The sequence below is a fragment of the Echiichthys vipera genome (genome assembly GCF_963691815.1).
Source record: "Echiichthys vipera genome assembly, chromosome: 15".
NCBI classification, from domain to species: domain Eukaryota; kingdom Metazoa; phylum Chordata; class Actinopteri; order Perciformes; family Trachinidae; genus Echiichthys; species Echiichthys vipera.
In genome coordinates, this window is record NC_139840.1 from 11,201,115 (window position 1) to 11,224,538 (window position 23,424).

The 23,424-nt window shown below is 39.8% G+C and overlaps 1 protein-coding gene across 1 annotated transcript in view; it reads right to left on the reverse strand.

The window, feature by feature from the left end:
• The window catches only part of b4galt2 (UDP-Gal:betaGlcNAc beta 1,4- galactosyltransferase, polypeptide 2), a gene marked incomplete at both ends in the record, with an annotated part of 132,850 nt that overhangs the window by 14,614 nt on the left and 94,812 nt on the right, over nucleotides 1–23,424 (reverse strand). The window contains 2 exons of the mRNA XM_083927896.1: nucleotides 11,690–11,812; nucleotides 15,866–16,053. Coding sequence (XP_083784022.1) covers nucleotides 11,690–11,812; nucleotides 15,866–16,053 — 311 coding nt within the window. The remainder of the gene's footprint in view (nucleotides 1–11,689; nucleotides 11,813–15,865; nucleotides 16,054–23,424) is intronic.

Genomic DNA, 23,424 nt, shown 5'->3' on the forward strand with positions numbered 1-23,424 from the left:
ATAAAGCTATAGAGGGGACAGTGAGTGAGCGGATGAGGGAATAATTTCGAACTTAGGTAAGGTCCTGTGAAAGGGGTCACTCAAACAGAAGTCACAAACCCACAGAGAATTTTCTACCCTCCACATAATCTGCAGTTTCCCTAAACACAACAGAGAGTCTTAGCATCTTCAAGGCCAATTATTTTGTATTTTGGATCACAATTTTACTGTTTCTCAGTCTCACTTCTCTCATCAACCGTGTGTGATGCCAAATACTTCACTTAGTATTCTGTGGAGACCAAATTAGAGCTAAAAATCGAGTGAATACCAGACTTATATTCATCAGGTAGCCCCACACACGACTCCATATGAATACTGATGTCGCTGCTGGATGCGTAAGCAAGCAACATTTGCCATGACACGTTTGCCATAACAACTGTATAAGGTGATAATATGTCAGTGCTGTGTTTACAAATTGTTGCGCTGGCATCAAGTGGCCAAAACAAATGAATGAATGCAAGTTTAAACCATTAACTTCAGCACATATTGAAAAGTGAATCTAGCACCTTGTCCTTTGTTAATTACATCTTTGGTTACAACTGCCACATTTTGGAACCGGATTTACTTTGAATTAGGCCACAAATGAGAGTGAAGCGGTTTGCTCGTTGCTTTTGCGTTGCTGAGCACCTCACGTTTTTCTGCTCGATGCCCCTTCAACTCAGAGTGGAAAAGCGCCCCAACATCATTTAACTTCACAGCAAAATAACGGTTAGCTGAGGACAGGGTGATGCGCCTCGTTCTGTCTCATCAGGGTCTAAAGAATTCATCAAATCAATAATCTGTTTGATGAAATGATTAGAAGCAGTTTCAAGTCTGTGTGCCCGCTTTATAGTTTGGGAGATGTGAAAACTTCTGAGGTGATCATGACACTTTAAGCATCTCCAGTGTTGAACGATGGTTATCAAGTAAATAATCCTCAGAGAAAATGGAAGCAGTTCTCTGGCTTCTTCAGCATGTGATGATCACAGTGTGTTTGTTTCTGTAAAATATTATCAGAGCTTCTTTGAAATCTGTATCTTTCGCTACATCGTTGTATCTCTGCCTGCTTTCAGAAAAATTCCTCTTTGAAAATCTCACAAAAATAGTCCTGGAGGGTGGGCTGGCTCTCTGTCTCATCAATATGAGACTTTGCATGCTAGTCCAAGATTCTTGTTCACAAAAAGGAACTCACGCAGACACAAGAAAGCTGTTATTATTCCACACATACTCACGCTCGAATACATTCACACATTGTTTCATAAAGGAAGCTCAGGATTGTTACGTCTAATTGGGTTTGATTGGTTTCAGAGGGACACTTTGAAATAAGACGAAAACTGTCTAAAAGAAACATCCACTTTATACTGTGACCTTGTAAAGTTGTGTGGTTTGGTGTGTGTGCTTTTGTGTATATATTCACATGTGTGTGTTGTGATCAGCTGTGAAGTGACCAATCCACTGGATTCTCTTCATTCTTGTAGACTGCACAGAATCGTGTCCTTGACTTCAGCTGGAGCACCACACACACACACGCACACGCACACGCACACGCACACGCAGACACACACACACACACACACACACACACACACACACACAGTGCAGTCATTATCTTTCACCACTCTGACAGGCAGTAGGCAGTAACATGGCGTGACAGCGTAGTACAGTATGAATATTATGTAAGGGAGAGGACACTAAGGATATAGTGGAGCTTGCTGGATGGAAAGCTCCAGCGTTTCCCTGTGTGATGTATATAATCCAGAGCCAACACATTTCGAAAGCCACCTCCACCGAAGCACAGCAGGTGGGCGGCCGCTGTGAAATTCTCTACTGTAGGGGACCTTTTAGCATTTTATGACCATTTTTTAGAGAGTCAAGTATGACTGGGAGCAGTAGGGTCAAAAAAAAGTACGCAGAAGTAGACCACACTGCTTTTCCGAGACACGGCATGTGTACTGATATGTATTATATACAGTGTTGGGAAGATTACTTTGAAAATGTAATTGGTTACAATTACAAGTTACCCTCTTGAAAATGTAATAGTAGTGTAACTATTTGTAATATAATTACAATCAGCTATTACCGATCTATACAATATATCAGTCTCAATTCTTTCCTACACATGCCGGATTCCCAGGAGACAATGCAGCATGTAAACCAGCATTCATTGATGTCTGTCACATTCCTGACATCCGAGGTGCATTAAGAGCTGTTGCTGCGGCTGCTTCACGTTTAAAACCTCACCTCAACTGGTGAAGCACAGGGTGGCTTTTTTGTGAAAGCAGTCACAGGAAGGGCACTTTATTTGTCAGGGCTGAAATCTTTAAGGCTTACATTACATTATATAAGGCAACTTTTTTCTGCTTGAGATGTTACAATGCTAAAAAATGGAATAAAGGCCCCATATAAACACAGTTACAGTTGGTCCCGTGTAGTGAGTCCATTAAACAGTATAGTCTACTTAACTAGCAGAGGCACCTTGTGCATATTAAAAGCGTTGGACTGTCCAGCACTTCTCCCTCCTTACAAGAATATCTGCCCACTAATATAATCTACCATGAAAAGTTTCATTTGAAGCCCGAGGCAGAGGAGGACACACACACACACACACACACACACACACACACACACACACACACACACACACACACACACACACACACACACACACACACACACACACACACACACACACACACACACACACACACACACAGACCTATTCGATTGGATTAATCAGGAATTTCTCCAGCTCTCCTCTTGTATTCCCACCAGTAGCAGAGTTAATTGCATTAGAGCAATGGAGTGAAGGAGATTTAGGAGCTAAGTTTGAGGTCCTGCCTCAGTTCCCTCCGCCTGCAGAAATGAGCTGGGAGAGGAAGAGGAAGAGTGGGTGGTGGTGTGTGGAGGGCTGGAAGATGCACAGCAGTGAGAAGGTAATAGAAAAGTAAGGTGTGTAGGTGTGAACAGGAGATAGATTTTTTATCTCAGCAGCAACACATCAGGGTGTTGCATGAGTGAGAGACTTTCAAATGGTCTGTTGTCTTCTGAAAGATTGCACACTTAAAAATAAAATAAAAAAGGTTGTTTAATGACAACGTGTAGCCTATTAAAATAACAGAAATAAAATAATATTATGTCTGAAAAGGTGCCTTTTTTCAGAGACATGAATGGGGACGGCAAATCTAAAAGCTAATAAAGACAAATCAGTGTGATATCAGAAAAATGCGTATTCTTGGAGGGAAAACATATTTTAGGAGAAAGGGGAAAAAAAGAATCGATTTTGTGCAGTTGTTTTGTATAAATTATTAGTAAATGAGTATTATTTAAATACATTTTTCATGCAAAATGATAAGTTTTGATGTTTTTTTTGCGGGCATTAGGATTTATAATTATAATCAAAAAGCAGCTCAAAACCCACCTGTTGCCTTATTAATATTGTATTTAGTTTTATTTACCCTCTTTATTTACTCCTATTTTTGTAAATTGCAAAGCTCCTTGGGATGTTTGCTCTTCAACTGTGCTAAATAAATAGAGTTACTTCACTTTAATTTTGGAGGATTAAGGTTGGACATCATTCTTGCTGCAGCTGGTGGGATACAACCAAAATGTTTTTTTGTGATAACATTCTGCACAAAAATGCAAACGCATGCCTATTTCTTCTATCAAGATATTTTTTATCCATGTCCTGTCTAAAAGTACTAACTTATCTGTTTTCCCTTCCTTAAAAGAATAAATCCTTTAGAATAATCCTCAATTAAATAAACAGCAGTGTAATGCGGCTTACTGACATTCACATTGTAAAGATTGGTTCCTTGATACGCAGACAGGCTACTTCTACAGCAAATAAAAAGGTGAGTAAGTAACGGCTTCACTCCACTGCTTCCATACTTGGGGAGTTCATGTATCAACAGCTACTGACTGTAATTCTCCCTCTCCACTCCGCTCCCCTTCACTTCTCTTTTTCTTCCTGAGCATTTTCCACCTTTTCCATCTCTCCCTCGCCTCCCTGTACTTGATGTTTCTATTGGTTCATCCCTCGTTATTGTGCTCTCTGATACAATTTAACACAGAGGGCGCACAAGAGAGAAAGGGTTGTGTGTGTATCCGGTTTAACATTCGGAAAAGATCTATCCCTTACTACTGAAGGAAGGTAAAATAAAAGTACACATGTAGGGATCACAGGTTACATGCGGTTGCAATAAAATGTAAGTGTCCTATGAGCCTTGGATATGTATTCTTATTCCTCAGTTCTTATTCCTCAAAGTTGCAATTTGAATCAACTGGAGCTGGCGAATAGCTTTTACGGGACAACCAGGAAAAAAAGAATGTATACGTGGTGATGCTGCTGCTTCTGATGTGTGAATAAAAATTCAGGTCAGCGTCGATAATAACTTGACATGGTCGGTGGTCTTGGAGACCGGGACTCTGAATAGGCACAGACCTGCTGCATCACATTTCAAAACAATGAAGAATGAAGAGCACCACCTCCATGCTTCAATTGTGTATCGACTTGCTTCAAGTCTGACAGCAAGATATAACTAAAGACGAGACGATTTTTGTTTGTCAATAATAACATCTTTTCATGCTTGTGGAGTTTGCAAAAGGCCACACAGGATGCTCATCTCCCCTAAAGATCAATGACGCACACTATGGCACCAGTTGACCACGAAACAACTAGTAACTCAGGGTTCAAACATCCACAAACATCACAATTTGCTCGCGTCTACATGCAAATAGGGGACCCAGATTGAGGGTAAAGAACATCAACTGCAGAATGAAAACATTTTAAACTATATGTTAAACATTTTTAAGGGTGTCTACATTAAAATAAGGTGAAGATAGATTTAATAAAATATAACAATCCAATCTAAAACGGTATCTGAAAGTTTATATAAATAAAAGCACACTGTTTTGTTTTCATAAAATAAAAGTTTTGTGTTGAGGTGCCTTGGTTTAAAAAAAAAAAAAAACATGCTAGTAAAGCAGTGGTATAGCCCCAGTGGATATTCTATCAAATTCTGAACAGTAAAAAAACAACATTATTTCACATTTCACATTATTCACAGTTAAGCAAGAATTAATACTCTCTCTTAATACTCTCTCTGTTCTCTAATTTTGATCTCCACTGTATATACTGTATATTTTAAAACTTTTGCACTTTAGTTCTGGTTAAAGCACTTCCGGTTCATGCTTGCATGCAGCAAAGTGCAAAAAAAACATTTTTTTTTAAATGAAGAGGAAGATGAAAACAATGTCTGCCTAGTATTAAGGCAGTATTTAGTATTAATTTATTTATTTCCGGCTTTGGATGCATACCAACCACAATGCTAGTGGTAAGACACTCTGATCTTATCTCTGCTCCACAGTCACACTGCTCTTTCTGTTTGCTGTTGCTGATTTCCTCCGTCACCTCGCCTTCTCCTTCACATTGATTCCACTCTGATATCAAGGTGCTCTATACTGTGCCGGGTTGACTTCTGTTCTGTGACTGTCATATTGAAAGTATCATATCTACAGGAAAATGGGCCTGTTTGTTCTCTTTTTTACCTTGGAACCTCGGTTGTTCTTCTGCCTCTTTGGTATGTGTAGTGCTTGGCATTTGCAGATTAAAATAAGTAACTTTGATGCAGGCCTGGAAAGTCATTACAGTCGGTTCACATGAAATGAATAAATGCTTTTCATCATCATGTATTTCAATGGCATACTTTAACTTAAACTTGGTCACATACCAAACTGCAACTGACAATCATTGAATGACGGGGCATCCAAGAGAACAATCTGTATTCCTGCATATTTTGGCATATTCAGTTACAACTCTAGGACACTTTGAAGGTCGCAGTATGCTTAAAACAAACAAGGTTGGTTTAAAGACAGAAGTGTTTAAAGCTGTTTTTAATGGCCACACTTGAAGTTGGGTGCGAAAAGCCTGCCTGAGAAACAAGACCCAATGAACGATGAAAATTGGGATAATAACGCTCACTTTCGCAGAGACAAACCTCAGTGGTAGCGTTTGACATGGCTGTTCATGTGAAAAGCAAAGAAAGTAGTGCTTTACAGTTTACAGTAAATGAAGTGGAAAGAGAAACAAAACACACAGAAACAGTCAAGCAAGAAAACCAAAGTTTAATGGAGGTAAGTAAGAGCATAATTAATAATAATAATAATAATAATAATAATAAAAATTATAAATATTTAATTCTGGGGTTTAAAAAAGGTTTAAACATGAAATTTAGCAACTTAATTTAAGTGTGATTTAACTTATCAAAAGCTTGGCATTCTCAGAGTGTTAAGCCCAACATATCCTGACTCTTACACCGATGTCAAGGCTTCACATTAACACGTGCAGTCCTGCAGTGCTGCTGCGGCTGCATGTGTGCACTGGCTCAGGCTCAGTTGGGAGCCACCACCGGGAGGTTTAGAGGGAGGAAGGGGAAAAAGGGCAAAGAAGAAAGAGAGGGAGCACTGAAAGAAGTGTGTATGTGTGAAGGCTGGTCTGCCACGGAAGCCCTTGGGACAGTTCCAGTCTTTGCCCGAGGCTACTGCTGCATGTTCAGAGAAGGTGAGAGGATGATGAGAGAAACCACTCCTCGCCTCTCTCCTTCTATCCTTGTAATATCCACCAATTTTGGTGGCACTGGCAGTTGTGTAAATGGCAAGTGTCCTCTCTGCCACGGGCTTGTGCCACACTTAGCAGCAGGGACAACTAGTTCCCCCGGGCAGGCGTTGAGCTAGCAGGACCCATTTCGGGCAGTGGCTGTGCCAAGGTCTATGGCATCAAACCTAGCATAAAGGAAGTTGCTGGGGGGAAGCAGAGATGGAGATAGAAAAAGAGATGTGGATAAAGAGAAAAAAGAAGGAGGGAGGGGTGGTAAAGTAGAGAGTGAAATAGCAATTCAGTGGGTGCCCCGGTGGCTCACTAGGTAGAGAGCACACCATTTAGGCTGAGTCCTTACTGCAGCAGCATGGGTTCGAGTCCACTGCTCCATCCTTCCCCTATCCCTCTCCTGTCCTCTATTCTGTCTCTCTCACTATCAAAATACAGAAGAAATGGCCCCAAAAAAGAGCAATTTAGTTGATGCTCCTTTTTTCTCCCAGAGCAGCTTTCAAAGACTGAGCTGTGTTGTGCACATCAGCTGTTCGCACGGTTCAAACCTGTGAACTTTGCTGCCTTTTACCAACAGAGTAAAAGAGCAATGTGCGCATTTCACAGGTGCAACACGCTGGGTTATATACTGCTGTTCTTTTAACCCTCAGTCCCCGTCTCTACTCCTCCTCTAGTCATTTTACTGAGTCCAGAGAGATTGTGTCAGCAGGCCTGTTAGTTCACTCAGCTCCCCCGATGCTGCAAACAGAGGATTGCCTCAGGAAGGACACCTATGCCAAATCAAATAGATTTCCATATGAGATCGTTGGATCACCCAAAAGAAGAACTAATTAGCACTGAAGTCAGTAGTATTGGACTAAGCCCCCACCACAGCGACTTCCTGGTTGATCCAATAAGGAAGTGGCAAAAAGTTGCAGTTTGTCGTTTTTCACAGCATAATTAAACCTGTTTTAAGGCCTGGTACAAAAAACATTCTAGTCTGTATGTTTAGGTCACATCTCCATGACAACACTGAGGGGGTGATTTGTATTTTATTGAAGGTTAAAGTTCATGAATAATTAGGGGCGCGGCCTCTTGAGTGACAGCTAGCCGCTGGCCCTAACTTCTCATGGAGATATACGTCAGTCAGATGGACGCATCTCCCTTCCCCCAACGTCACATCAATGTCCTTTGATGCGGAGTTAAAGTCTGACGAGATGGTGACTCTCATAGGCGAGTACGATTGGCTCAAGTTGAGAGAACGTCCATTTTCCGTCTATGTATTGGACAAATTAATCTTTCTACCTAATAATGGCACTAAATTAAAAGCCAGATGATCAGCATTCATACCGAGTAGTACATGGATGTGTGCTATATTTCAAGGTAATCCATCCAATAGTTGTTGAGATGTTTTGCTCAAAACCACATATATCAAGCTGATGGTGGAGCTGGAGGTAAAATCAGAGAGTCACCAAAGTTGTTAGGATTCTTGGCAATGTCTTGACACCATGAACATCTGCCCCAAATTTCATGTCAATCTACAGTATCCCAATAGTTGTTGAGATATTTCAGTATGGACCAAAGCAGCGGAACAACCAAGTGACTGACTATGCCAGCCCTGAAAATGCTCAAAAGTTCAATTTCAAGTATTTACATCAGAAAAGAGAGTCGGAGACTATTCTTATTGCTCCGATAGCTTCAGCTACGGTACATCCACACACAGCCCCGTCCACACACCCTCTTCTTCCAACAGCTTGTCCAAGCATGTTTTCAAGGGCATTCTCCTTCTGATTGCTTCGTGAAAGTCTTTAAAAAAAAAAGCCAGCCCTGAAAAACTCAGGTGGGTGATGGGTAGGGAGGGGTGTGTGAGCCTTGGAGTAAAGCAAGACAAAACCTTCACACATTTTACTCGCTTGTTTCTGTCCAAAACAAACTTCTTCATTCATTTATAAAAAGATTGAGTTTTGGGATGTTCACAATCTCAGTTTGTAATTATCAACATGGAGAAAAAGCAGGGAAATAGAAGGAAACTGGCTATCACCCATTACTGTCAGTTTGTTTGTAGTCCACCCTGTTTCTATCATCAAATCTATTTGATGCATAAAAAGCAATTAAATCAACTCTTACCTTTCTGACATGTCACACAGCACTCACTCACAAGCGGTAACAGCGGTAGGCAACTTGAACGGACGCTGTGACGGATGACAGGCAGGAAGCGCGGCAAATAATTTTATTAAGAGCGTTTATCAGAAATATATGAGAATTGAATATTGATGAGTTTCAACACCTGGTGGATCTCTTTTACATTTTAGTGTGCCATACGCTTATTAGGAGCATTTTAAAATTACAAAAGAAAAGTGTAAAAATGCCGGAAAGGTAAGAATTGCTTTCACTCAAACGTAGATCCAACAACAAGGGAAAAAAACGTCTGAGAGATCACCTGACAGAGCATAAATACACCATTGGAATTAGGAACTGCAATCACCCCATGGCTAGACACTACAGTGAAAATCATAATGCTTAGACTTACTTTGCACATAGAGGGAACTGAACACATTCAAACTTCACCAACAGGAAATGTTTTCGACTAGATGCAGTATCCTGGTCTCAGTGAGAATAAAGATTTCACATGTTTTCCTTAAAACATTTTTGACTTCTCTCTGTATTTGTCTCCCTGGTGTTCCTCACTTTTGTGTACTAATATTCCACTTATGATGCTAAATAAAATTTCCAAAGATGCTTTGATGATTGTAACCAGTAAATTGAACTGCCATGGATTCTCTAAGTTACATTGCAGGTCACAACTGAAGTCTAGGTTATTCTAGCCTGTATTTCTACATTTTTGACAAATTGGCACTATTAACAGTATGCTGAATTAACTTTTGAAAGCTCTTATTTGCAATGTATCCATGGATGTAGGGACAACTATCACAGGATTACTCTGATACTGAAGAAGATTTAGAAATTCTCAGGCAAGTTCTTGAGTTGTGAGTCTTTTTTCTATGATTTCCAAGAGGAATTAGGATGCATACGGACAGTGAACATAATTATATCCTCGAAAAGTGTTAGTAACATGTGTATCACAGGGTTTGGCTAAAGCGAAGAGCTGAGCAAATGAGGAGAGACAGCGGTCTCTGGACGGACTCAATCCAGGGACACACTGTAGCGATTATATGGACAGCATATAGAACCACTATGCCACCAGGATGCCCCACTGGCGTCATTAAAGCAACTGACCCCAAACAATCTTGGAAAATGAAAGGAAATTCAATCAGCTATTAGCCTGTAACTGCCTTGTGTGGCCAGTGTCCACTGTTTAGCAAAACTTACATTTGGTCGTCTCACTTTAACATCCAAAATACTAAAAAGAAAGGAAAAGCATCAAAGACATCCTTGCTTTTTGATTCAGAGGAAATAATATCCAGAATTCTGTAGCTGGGCTCAAAATATAGGATGTCATTTTGTCAACATTTCGCACCTTCTCCAAAGAAAGAGGAACATTAAGCAGCGTTGAAAAATTTCATCTCTTAAATTAACACTTTCTTATCTACGGGTGAAATTTACGAAGTAGCTTGTTGAGCGTATGTACAGTATGGGCACCATGCATTCAGGTACATTTGAATTGCTGTACTGTGGTGTCTGAACAATTTACTGGGATTCTAATTACATGTCACTTCACGTTTCATAGCAGCTGAAATAGCTCAGTTGGAGTGCAGAACATATCTCGAGGGAAATCTACAGCATTTAATGGCCTACTGCAGCTATCATCCAATAAAAAAAGTTAGAGGTTTAACATCCATTCAGTCAGAATCACACACAGATCACATCTTTATCACATCTTGCCAGACGGTCGCTGACAAACAACTGTAATCCCCTGTATACTGTGTCTGCTGACAGTCCATTCTTGAAAACACCAATTTCCAAATGCTCTATTATATGTTTTTTATATAATGCTCTTTCACAGAAAGGACAAGGATGCCCTACACAGTGAGAGTGACATCAGGACCGAAAAACAGATACAGTGAAGAATATGGACGATAAAGACGGAGGTGGCGTTTTGTCTGTGGGGATACTGTCCTGCTGTGTGAGCCTGTGTAGCCTTGTGTGTGTGCATATTCACTGTACTCGAGTCAGATTGTAGAATGCAAATGTTATTATTTAAATGACTAAAATAAATGTTCTCTTGCAGCTAATAAGACGTAAGAATTGTTTTTCTTCCCAATTGTGAAACTATTTTTTGTTGTGCATCAATTTGAATTGGACATCTCCAGTTTGTTGATGTCAATGACGGAGCACAGCGTTTATCTTGGAATATGGAAAATGTCCGCTGTGATTAAGGTGCAATGCAAAGGTAGTTTCATTATTGCTATGCTTTATCTCTTTTTATCGCTTTCAGCTTTCCTGATTTTGTTCCTGTAGAGCCCAGCACAGATGGATGACTGAGCATTGAAACAGTTTGTTTAATAGTCAGATCATCAGTTCACCAGGTGATTTAACATATTTTCAGTCAAAACGACCATCTGAGTAGAAGATAAATTAAAGTAATGGCCCTGTAAGTGGTTCATTTAAGCAGTCTTAAGTCACCTTTCCGTCTTTCTGTCAAACAGACATACTTCTCCCAGATTGGATTTCAGAACACTTCCACAGTAATATTATTAGTGAACTTGGGCAAGCCATTAAAAGCTGAGTGAAGTGCTTCAAAAGGTTAATTTATTTGCTAATAATTCTCCTTCTGTGAACAATTACAATAAATCATCCAGTCCACCAAGAACTTAAGTGTCACATTCAGCCGAGAGACCGGATTTTAGGCTGAAATAATCTGCACATTTGTGTGATGTGTGTGAGACTGTGTGTATGCTTGACAGTTGGTGGGCTGAGGATTTGATTCCAAATTGATCACAACCAACGCAGATGGTATTTTACTGTTTTTTTCTGTGTGGTGTACTCATTTCAAAATGCTAATCTTAAAATGTTACTTGTATTATAGCAAATTAAAAATAAATCTATGTGGTAGGATAACGTCACATTTTATTGGTGAAGAAATCCTGGGCGGAACCCGCAGCTCGCTCAACATCCTTCCACGTTTACCTGTTGTAGATGTCGTCGTCCTCCCCTCCCCAGCCCCAGTACTCATTGGGGAAGCCGTTGATCTTCAGAAATTGTTTTTTACTGAGGCCTGAAACTCCTCCAAAGTAGCCTGCGTAGGGCAGCCTGCAGGAGGGGAGAATGAGGAGATGGGATCGATGAGGGAAGGGAAAAAAAGTGAATAAATATATTATTACAAAATAAGTGATAGCCTAAACAAACAAGACGCTTCACGCAGTAGGAAAATTAGCAGCCCCAAGTCTCAGCTTCTGTGTCATAGAACTTCAGAGAAAAGTTGCTGCAATTACTGATAAAGGCATTAAGTAATATTAGTTTTTCAGTTTTAAAAAAAGGCCGTAGATAGCTATTTTTTAATAGTGTGCAAACAGAGCCCAATACAGTATTTCAATGGGTAAAGTGAAAAAGCAAACAAATAAGAATCCCTTTTAACATGTCCAAGAGAAGCAACAGGAAGCAACAGGTTTTGTGGGCAATATGGACTCATCAACAACAACAATAGCTACCATCATTTATAGGAAGGTATTATTAATAATTTGGGAAAGATGGAGCAACATATCATCCTATAAAGGATGCCAAGCCAAAGTTGATGATATTTTACATTCTCAGTGCTTTATAATCTAAAACTGTTCATGAACAATTATCAGCATCACATGTTTTTATATGTGGCGTACAGAAACAGCAACATATACATTTGAATAACATCTCAAAGTGTGTTAGGCAATCAGATCTTTTCCTAGTGTATCTCATCTTGCATGTGTTTTTTAATGGGCACTTTATGGGTGCCTTTCTACAGTAAGTGGATAATTTACATCCATATATAATCCACTCACATGAAATGACCGGGTGTAAAGAGGGGCCATTCTGCATAGTGTGCTGTAAGATTCTGGTGCCTAAAAGCAGCTGTACAGACATTGGTCGCTTTAAGACGAGTTAGTCTTGTAAGCTGGAATGCTATAAGGTTCCTTTGATAAGCATTGGCCCTTCACAATTGAAAAGTCAGAAAAGGCTAAATTTAATTTCATAATTGCACCAACATGAAATTAGAGCTCAGAGAAAATGGATGAGGACAAGATAGACTGAGAGAGACATGAGAACAGAGGAAATGAAGAAGAAGAAATAACAACACAATGAAATGATGGAGGAGGTTAGCAGCCATGTGTAATTTGTGTGTGTGTGTGCGTGTGTGTGTGCGTGTGTGTGTGTGTAAAAGAAGGCGGACAGGCATTTTATTTTTCCTCTAAAGTCGTGAGGCCGGTGGAGTGGGACGGACATCGGCTGCAAGTGTCATGACAGGCGCCTGGAGTCAAACCATAGGCTGATGCATGTGTGTGTGTGTGTGCGTGTGTGTGCATGTGTGTGCGTGTGTGTGCGTGTGTGTCTGTGTGTGTATGTGTGTGTGTGTGTGTGTGTGTGTGTATGTACACATGTCTATATTCTGGACAGTATGTGTTGTCAAAAATATGACAGCTCCCTGTTGAAAGATGACAGGAAGAAAGTAATGAGACCGTATGTTTCAAATTCTCCCAGCAACAATATGGTGAGAGGTGTGTGTTTGTGTGTGGGTGTGTGGGTGTGTGGGTGTGTGTGCTTAAAATGCACACATTGGAGGAGAAGAAGATGAGAGAAAGAGAGAAATTCGATTAACTGCATGTTTTTCCTGAAAATGTAAGAATTGAGTTCATTTTTTTACATTAAGTCTCACTAGAAAGAATAAACAAATCTCTTATATTAAATCTTCAAGAGTTTGGACTCCATACAGTATTTTCATATCTGTCTGATTATTTCTTAGGAGAAGTGTGATATTTATCATCAAATAACAATACTGAGATACAGTATACACTTAAATTAAATTATTTTGGGAAAAGGTGTATGAAATTAAAAAACAAAAACCCACTCCTTGTCCTGGTTCATGCAAACTCATTTTTCCTTTTCTTGTGTTTTTGCACCATCATTAATTTCCAGTTTAAATATTTGATATTTGGTTTAATCTGTAATGTTGTACATTAAATGTCTATCCTTAACCTCCATCAAACAAGGTGAATGCTTTTCCTGCGTCATACAGCATTTGTAAACATCGGCTTTTCCTCTTTAATTGCTGCATTGTACCTTTTTAACGAGTTGGTTATTTCACATTATGCCTTTCTTTCATTTTCTCAAAATTGACAGTGCATGTTGACCCGTGTAAGTCTTTGAATAGTGTGCCAACGTTTCCACGAGTAGGTCGTAACCTAGCATTAATGTGCTCTATGTAAATGTGCAAATGAGCTGGAGCACACTCAGGGAACAAGTCTTTATACGTCCACACATTTTCAACTTGTACAACATAATGGTAATATTATTTAATACATTGCTTAAGGTCCTTTTGAAAGACTATAATTTGTGAAATGTTTTTTCAAAGAGCCGTGTTGTGAAATGGATTTCAAGGTGACTTGCTGTTCAGACAGCTGTCAGGTGTTGTGAGGTGATAAACTAATAGAATTGCACTTAACGTGACCTGACGTTCACTGGCAGTTTTCACTATAAACGTCTAGTGCTTTTTACATTTGAGAACAGCTACGGCTGTCTTCCTGAAATAACTTTGCTAAAAAAACAACATTCACTCTTTGCCAAAAGTCAACTTCATGAGACTTAAATCAAAAAATCCCATTAGTTCTTTGTTTGTGTCTTGCTTGGGTTTTTTTCCCTTTAATTTGGAAGCTTCCTAAATGCTAAACCTGCCAAGCGAGAAAGTTTGAAGACTGACTTAGACCACCGACCTTGGGAACCAATTTTCTACAATGATCTGATTTCTACAATAGCAATTAACTGCAATCAATGCTGTGACCTTCCACTCACTCAAACCCAAAGACTTTACTTTATCCTTTTTTTTCTCCTTCCTTATCTAGCGGCCCAAAAAAACAAAAAAAACTCTTGTAAGTCTTTACTGATTCATTGCTAATACGAAATGTTAGCTACATCCCTGCTTACCACCTGGTGTTGTATTTGTTGCCAGATAGCATTAGCTTATTGAGCACTATATCAGGGACCTGCTGCAGCCACTGAGGCTTTTCAGTAGGATAGCTCTTGTGGAATGACAGCTCTTGGATTGGATAGGCCACATTCACCGGCCATGTTTGGGCCATTAATCAATGCTTCTGCTGCTTTTAGATAATTAAGGGCAGGTGTGCTGTCATTATGCAAAAATACAACTAATACAGCTATGCCACTATTCAGTGCTGGCTGTAAAAATGAAATAAACTGTGGAGCTCGTTTGGCCACACCTTTTAACAACATGAGCCTCTTTCAGAAATGCAATGCAAACCTGAAATTATCTACATCACCTGGCAGAGCTATATGTGAGAACGCATATTGATCAAATTAATTGAACTAGACATCAGACAGTGTTTACCCTGCCTGCTCCCCAGTACAAAGTCAATGTAATATCTGAGTCAGCCCATGTGTTAATAGATCTGCTCATTTGGCCTTCTGACACGGAGAATATCCCGTTCTGTGCTGCACGTGTGAAAGGGCAACTCTGGACTATGTTTGGCTTGCTTCCTCAGACATTGTTGGGAGTTCATATTAGAAAACAGTTTAAACTTTATTGTCACATGCAATTGTAAACTTTCACAATGTAGTAGAATTTGCAGAGATAGTTGCAGTAGACAGCAACATGTTGGTCTACTAGTCTTCGAAGTTAATAAGTTAATAAGGGTCTTTGCACAAGCTATGTTCTAGACTTGTTACTCTTGTTACGCTTTGCATCATGTGCTCTTGTTAGGACTAAAGAAATATGATCAAATCAAAGCTGGCAGCAGTGAACTGTGGTGTATTGTCATGCTAATTTAGGTTTCAGATGAGGATTTCAAAGTATAATGAGATTTAGTCAAATTAAATACTGATTCTTTGTCTATTGTCTGTAAGAAGTCTGGGCCATCTCCAAGTTGTTTGTTAGGCAGCAAATTACACATTTATATTCTACAAATTTGTATTAAAGAAAGTGTGAAATTGTATACTGTATTGGGTGGGTCTATAAGCAGTCAACAATATGTGTACATATTTGAAATTATTACTTTTACTACAGTTAAAAGTGGGTTAATTATGACGTGAGGTGAGCAAAAAAAAAATTTAAATTAGAACACTTTGACCATAACCCATACTGAAGAACCATCACCTCACCTGAAGCCAAACTTGTCCATGGCGATGGCGAAGTGCCTCGGCTGGTCGTAGCAGTGGTAGAGGTTGCGGTCATCCATTGGGATGAGGTCCACATCACTAAAAATGAAGCAGTCGTACTCTGCGTCCTTCAAAGCCTCCGTGTAGCCGACATTCAACAACTTGGCACGGTTGAAGGTGTCCTCACCCAACTGCAAAATACAAGAAAAGATCATTATTTCACTGTTTACATATAGATGAGGAGGGCAGCTACTGTAGCTTCATCAGCACATCTCATCTGCTTCAAAGGCTCTGTGTGAAGACAGTTGCTTTCAACGGTACCTCTGTAGAAGGTGGTGAGGTATGTGGTGGGGAGGCCTGCCACACCTCACTACCTCCTACAGGGGCGCAATTGAAAGCATCCTCACCTGCAGCCTCACTTCCTGGTTTTAGAAACAGCAGGGCGTCAGAACGGCGCCATCTCGACCGGATAAGTTCGAACAGCCAGCAGCCTCTCCCCCTTCTTATTAGAGATTTTACACCAGCGCTGCATCAGCAGAGCTACCTAAATCATCAAGGACCCTAACCACCCATCCCACTACCTCTTCTCCTAGATCCCCGCACGCTCACACACACACCCTAACCACCACACCAGTACCTGATACCAACTGTGCTGTAAAGCCCAAAACACACACACACACACACACACACACACACACACACACACACACACACACACACACACACACACACACACACACACACACACACACACACACACACACACACACACACACACACACACACACACACACACACACACACACACACACACACACACACACACACACACACACACACACACACACACACACCAGCACCTAAATGGACCAAACCACACAGCCACTGCATCTACCTCAAAAATACACATTCAGACCATGTCTATATGACTACATACTGTGTATATATAATGACATGTATATTTAATCTTATTTTATTGTAACACATTTTCTTTTTGCACTGACTGAACCGGGAGGAACAGCATTTCGTTATGTATGCAAATACACAAAGAAATGACAAATACAACCTCTTCATCTCTTGATCTTGAAAAAAAACCCTCAAAATATGACTTCAAGCTTGAATTTCCATTTCATCTACAGACAGAAGGGAAGCGACAGGGGAGTGAAGGATCAGTCAACTAGAGAGAGAGAGACTCAGGCCGGCGTGAACAGCAGTGTATATGCGCCTCCATCTGCTGATTTTGAGTGATTATTGTGAAAGCTCTGATAAATAAATGTAAATAAATAATAAGTGGTGTGGTGGTAGTGGGTGAGGTGGTGTACTACTAGATGAGTGGGTTACTGAGGAGGAGGCGGGTACTCTCCGATATATGCCAACGGCTTTTTGTCTGATAGGTGGTTATGCAGTCAACTACACAACTACAGCCTATACTCTGCATACCTGCGTATACCCTCCACTATACCACTGTAAATAATGCTTTGTTTGTGATGACAATTCTAAGTAGTTTTAACAGCTAGGCACTAAGGATTTTTTGATGTTTGGTGACTTTTTCACTGCAACTTTAGACTATTACACGAGCTAAAGGGGCACTGAAACAGCAGTAAAAGAGAGAGAATGAATGCTACCAAAATAAAAAAAACATATTTTTATTACACTAAATGGAAACAACAGCCGAATTCTTAACTGCTACAGGTGCTGTAAACAAAGAGAATATGAGTCAGACCAAATCAATGCAGTGATCCTCATGAAAAGATCAGTTGCCTGAAATAGTGATCTGCTTCCATGACTCTGGCTGAAGTATTCCAGTATTTTCAACCATTTGTTGTGATATCTCTCTCACTCTGTTGAAGCAGAATCATGAAGTATATAAAATGATAAGTAGTAAATGTTTGTAAAAGCTGCAAATTAATAGGTCGTTGCTAGCAGGCTAACCAAGCAGCTAGTTTGGTTAGCTAGCATAAACAGATCCCCCAGCTCATTCAAGGGGCTACTTTCTGTGTTCACTATGTTTGGACTCAGGCGCATTACTTTTAAATAATTTATTTAATCATATTCAGTCCCTAGCCCAAACAAATGCTTTGCCGGAAGCATGTTTCCCAAATCTCCCTATTAAAGTGAAAAGTTAGCATGACCCATAGTCAGAATGGCCAGAATTATAAAAGTACTTGGTTGAAAAAATACCAGAATTTTCCTTTAACACATCCATAATCTCGTCACCATTGTTGAACATCAGTATTTAGCGTGTGAAGTGTTAGAATTTGTGCTGCATTTATCTCACTTGGCAGCATGAACTGATGTTTGTATCGCTCCAGCCAGCTGCTGCACTGCAACACATCTGTTTTTTCAGTTTCTGCATGGCTCAGGTTCAACACTTTGGCTTAGATAAAACGCATTATTTCCGAGCAGCAGTAAGAGAGTGGAGGTTAATATATATATATATATATATATATATGACAGTTATAAATTAAATAATGTTCTAGGTAGTGTATATCTCTCTCTCTGCAGAGCTCTTGTGCAAAAACTTGGCTCTGGTGAAATCCTTGTCAAGCTGCCGGAGGTCAGCGAGTGAGAAGTGAAGCTACTGTGCAACCTGACACTTTTTGGTAAACACTTCTCTGACGCACGGTGACAGTCCAGCCTTTTGGAATACTCTCTAAATTTATTCCAATTTTCAGGAAAAGTACAGTGAGCAAGCGAGGGAAGTGGGATAGAGATAGAGACAGAGATGAGCTGTCGAGGAGGGAGAGATATATATTCAGACCCTTTGTACTATCTGTACCTGGAAGGTCTGAAAATGTTAAATTAAATTTGGCTTTATTTGAGGACTTTTTATGGTATTGTTTATTGGGTTATATGATGCTATTGTGTCTGTAATTTGGGATTGGGCATAGTTGTAAGCATGACAAAATAATAAAACATTATTCATAAATTGATTGTAATATGTGTAAGCTATTTTATTGATATACAGATGCAGTGACAATAGTGAGCTACAAGGAAAGATGCCGCACTTATACTGAAACATTAGCTTCCTGAGTTATATGATTTTATCCAAATCTGACTTGTGTAGTTCTGTTCTTGTACAGCAGCTGAATTCTCATGACTAGATTACGTGTTTATGTAGATGTGACTGGGTCCCAGTGCCACTTCCTTCCTCATATCATGAAAAAAGGACCCAGTTTGATGAATGTCTCAGTATCTACAGTATGTAGCAGAACAATGAACTACTGTTACACATTTTCTGCAGTCACATATTCCTTAGTCATTAGGGAAAACCACCCACTTTTGATAGCACAGAGAATGAGATGATTAATGCATCTGCTGCCTGTTTTAACTTCTGTTCAGGATACAGCTTTTCGTTGGAGGTATACTTGCTTCCACAGTGGTGCATTATCTGTTTGGACCAACTGTGAATCAAGTACAATGCGTAATCCCCCTGGTAAACCCCACTAATACTTGAGATTTGAGAGCATAATCCCCTGTGCAGGTAACAAAAAAATCTATTGTCACAAATCCACTGAGGCTCCCAATATCAGCTAAATTGGTCCTTTGTCTGTTCTACTACAGTCTGTTCAGTAGGTTGGAACAACATCACGTGAGGTTATGAGAGCAAAATATGATCGATGACAGAAACAAAGGGCAGAAAGATCAGCAGCTGATATTTCAGAACAAAAAAGGGAAATCAATCTTTTACCTAAGTAACACAATATCCAGTGGTTCTTGGGAACTAGGACAATGTACGTCCTGATACGTTTTTCAAGTGAAACATTTAAATAATCTATTAAACTCTTACAGTAATCAGTACGTAAACTCAATTTTTAAACGTTTTATTATTTCTAATATCTTCAATATTTATATAAATGTCTGCATCTAAAATACACTTTGTCCTAACCCCATTTTAATTCTTTCAATTTGCTTCTAAAAGCTATGTAAATGTAACCTGACTCTCGCCAGATGAATTTCGTTCCGCCTTGCTTCTGCCTAGCTCCACTCATCCATCTGGGATTGCTCCATAGGAGAGGTGTTTAAGAAGGCTGGGCCTTATCAAAAATCATTGCATATGATTGGATAAACCACTCGTCCATCATCTTTATTGAGGTGCTACCTCAGCCACTCACATCGAACCAAGCTGTGACGCTGATGAGAGTGGCACAGGGAATTGCGCTAGACACTAGATTGGACAACACGGGAATAAAAAAGTAGCATCAATGTTGAGGCCTGCTTCCTTAATGCGAACCGCCATTGTTGTCCAAACAGTCGCTTCTCCGCTATGTCACATCTATAAAAATCCCACCAATTTTCAGTGGTCCCCAAATCCCTCTCCTAGGGAGGGATGCCAAATGGAAGAGTGGATCTAGGCGGAACGAAATTCCTCTGGCGAGAGTCAGGTTAATGTAAACGTAGGACATTTTGACATGTGTAACATTTAAAATAATAAGCTTTAAAAAGTGAAACGTTTTAAACATTTTAACTTCATTTTGAAGTCTATTGATTTTGCATCCTGAGTTTATGTCAACACTGTCAGGCAGTGGTGGATTCAGTTGGTTTGAGGGCAGGGGCGGGAAAATAAAAGAGGCGGCAGCTGCAAGTGGTGGAGCACGGGCATGTGAAACATTTTCTAGCATGTAGGACAGCCTATATGGCATTGTATCTTGTTTTCTCCACTGGAATAATTATTAATTTTGTGTTATTGACAGAGTATCAAGTGTTACACTGGAAGGGCACCCTAGAGGACACTATCATTTTTTTCCCCAAAGCTACAATCAATATATATTTTTTGAATATATATGCATTTGTTTGCGTGACAGCCAAAATGAAAAATAAAGGACAGAAAGAGTACAGGAGACAAAAGGGCATAATAAAGCTTTACAAAAAGCAAGCCCTCTTTTTGCTCCCAACCTGATTAAACATTATTGCCGTCACTGTATATTATCTTGATAAGATGTCTGTGTTTGAACCTCCCAGCATATTAACTTTATGGAGCTCTACTTCTCCCCTAATAAGCAGTATCATATTACTTGCAGGATGTGAGGTAAACTGGCAGCCATTACGTTGGACAGGCCATTTGGGTACTGTGAGTGTATAGACAATGGGATTGATTGATACTGTAGTTTGCAGGACTGTAAGTGTGTGTACATATTTTCTTTAACATTTTCATTTGTAAGGTTAAATATACAAAATGCATCACTTTTTATCTCCCAGTATAAACTGGCAGGAAGCCATATGGAAGAGGATGGTGCAGTCTTCCTCTGTGTTCAAACCACCTCCCACCACTCCATTGTTGAGTTTTTTCAATATTGGTTGTTTTATTTTGTTGACGCAGTGTTTTCTGTAGACTCTGCATTTTTCCCTGCTGCCGGCTGCATTTTTCAATTTTTCCCCCCTCCTGCTTTAGGCTGTTGTTTCCTGACCAAAACCTGTCTCCATTTTTTCTTTCACCCAGAATGCACTGGAAAAAACGGCACAATTTGCCCACAGGGGACAGTAAAACTGATCATGTGTGAATATTTGACAAATCAACAAATTACATGTTGACGGGGTGAAATGCGGAAAGGGTACTCCAATTTAGCAGACGAGAATTTTTTGCTTCAACATTTGCAATTTCACAGGCGTCCTTTAACTTCAGAGGACATTTCTGCTCCATTAGTTTTTGATCAGACTGGACCCATAATGCAATGTGCATATGCATGTGTGCAGCCTTGTGTGAATGAATTTACTGAAAGGTGTTTGTGTGTGTGTGTGTGTGTGTGTGTGTGTGTGTGTGTGTGTGTGTGTGTGTGTTTGTATGTGTGTGTGGGCTTTACAGCACAGTTGGTATCAGGTGCTGGTGTGTGTGTGTTAAAAATATGGTTTCTTACCCCGGAGAAAATCAACAATCATCAAAACATTCGTCACTTCAACCCTCAGTTTAGTGTGTTGAGGCTCTGTACTTTGCACCTGCAACTTCCCCACATTTGTCACATAATTAATTCTTATACCAAAGAGGTACATTACCCGTAACAATTATGTTCTCCAAGCTGCCAACATCACTCTTTAAATTAAATGTTGGCCAGGACTGTTTGAGCTAAGACAATAGTCTCCAAATTACATGCTTTTTAAACAATAGAAATCATTATGGGCTGAAATTTTACATTAAACCTGCCATTTGGCAGAGGCTATTGTCCAGAGTGACTAACAATACGTGCATTCAACCTCAATATGGAAGAAAAAACAGAATTGATCAAAACATGTGAAGTGCATCCCTTAAACTACAAACATCATGTCCATGTTAATGTGATTACTACCAATTAACTAGTTGATTAACTGTTTCAGTTTTTACTGACTGAGTCAGTTTTTCACCTACATTTGAACTGCTGTGAACAAATGTTCAGTTGAATAATATCAATTTATCCATATATTTTTCATATCTATTTTTTTTACCTGTATCCGACCCTACATGCCAACAGGGCAGGACATGCTGCAAAAAACAAGGAGGAAAGACAATGATTGAAGGCCTGACTTTGGCATGTCAGGGCCTTTAGCTCTGGTTTGCTCTTAAGTCCTGAGGGAAATATCCGCCTCTTTAGCTGCTAGATGCTCCCCTATGTTAACCAGCTAGTCACTACCTTAACAGTGTCTTTACAGGTCTCCCTAAAAAGTCCATCAGACAGCTGCAGTTAATCCAGAACGCTGCTGCTCAAGGCCTCACTGAGACCAAAAAAGTTGATCATATCACTCCAGTCCTCAGATCTTTACACTGGCTTCCTGTCTGTCAAAGATTTTATTTCAAAATACATTTGTTGGTTTACAGAGCACTGAATGGTTTAGGACCAAAATACATTTTAGATCTCTCTACGAACCATCCAGACCTCTCAGATCATCTGGGACAGGTCTGCTCTTTGTCCCCAGAGTGAGAACTAAAGATGGAGAGGTTTTTATGCTCCATAAATCTGGAACAAACTTCCAGAAAACTGCAAGTCTGCTGCAACTCTGAGTTCTTTTAAATCAAGACTGAAGACTTTTCTATTTGCAGCTGCTTTTCAGTAAACTGCACTGTAACCATATTTTATGTTTTAAAAATGACATTTTATGCGTATTAAATCTTTTATATGTTTTAATTGACCTTTTATATGTTTTAAATGTATATGTTTTATTTGTTATTTCTCCCAATGCTTTTAATGTTTTATGTGAAGCACTTTGAATTGCCTTGTTGTTGAATTGTGCTATACAAATAACTTGCCTTGCCTTGGCTTACCTTTGTTGGTTTTCTGATTGGTGCTATACAGGAAGGGTAGAGCTTCCTGTGAGAATAAACCACAACATAAAAACTGCTGAAAGATGCTAAAATGCTCCAGAGAACAGAAGGAAAGTGCGGCTCTAGCGACAAGAGCAATCTTTCAGATGATAACTGGGATTAAGTGCTGGCGGCAGCTTGGAAAGAAGATTTCTGACTGAAAAACCGCTGGGGCGAATCACTGGCTGCCTGGGAAAATATAGGTTGGGTAATTGAATGGAAAACACTCATCAACCTCCATCAAGGTATCCAGTTGCTCCATTGCAGCAGCTCAATGACTGACAGCAGAAAA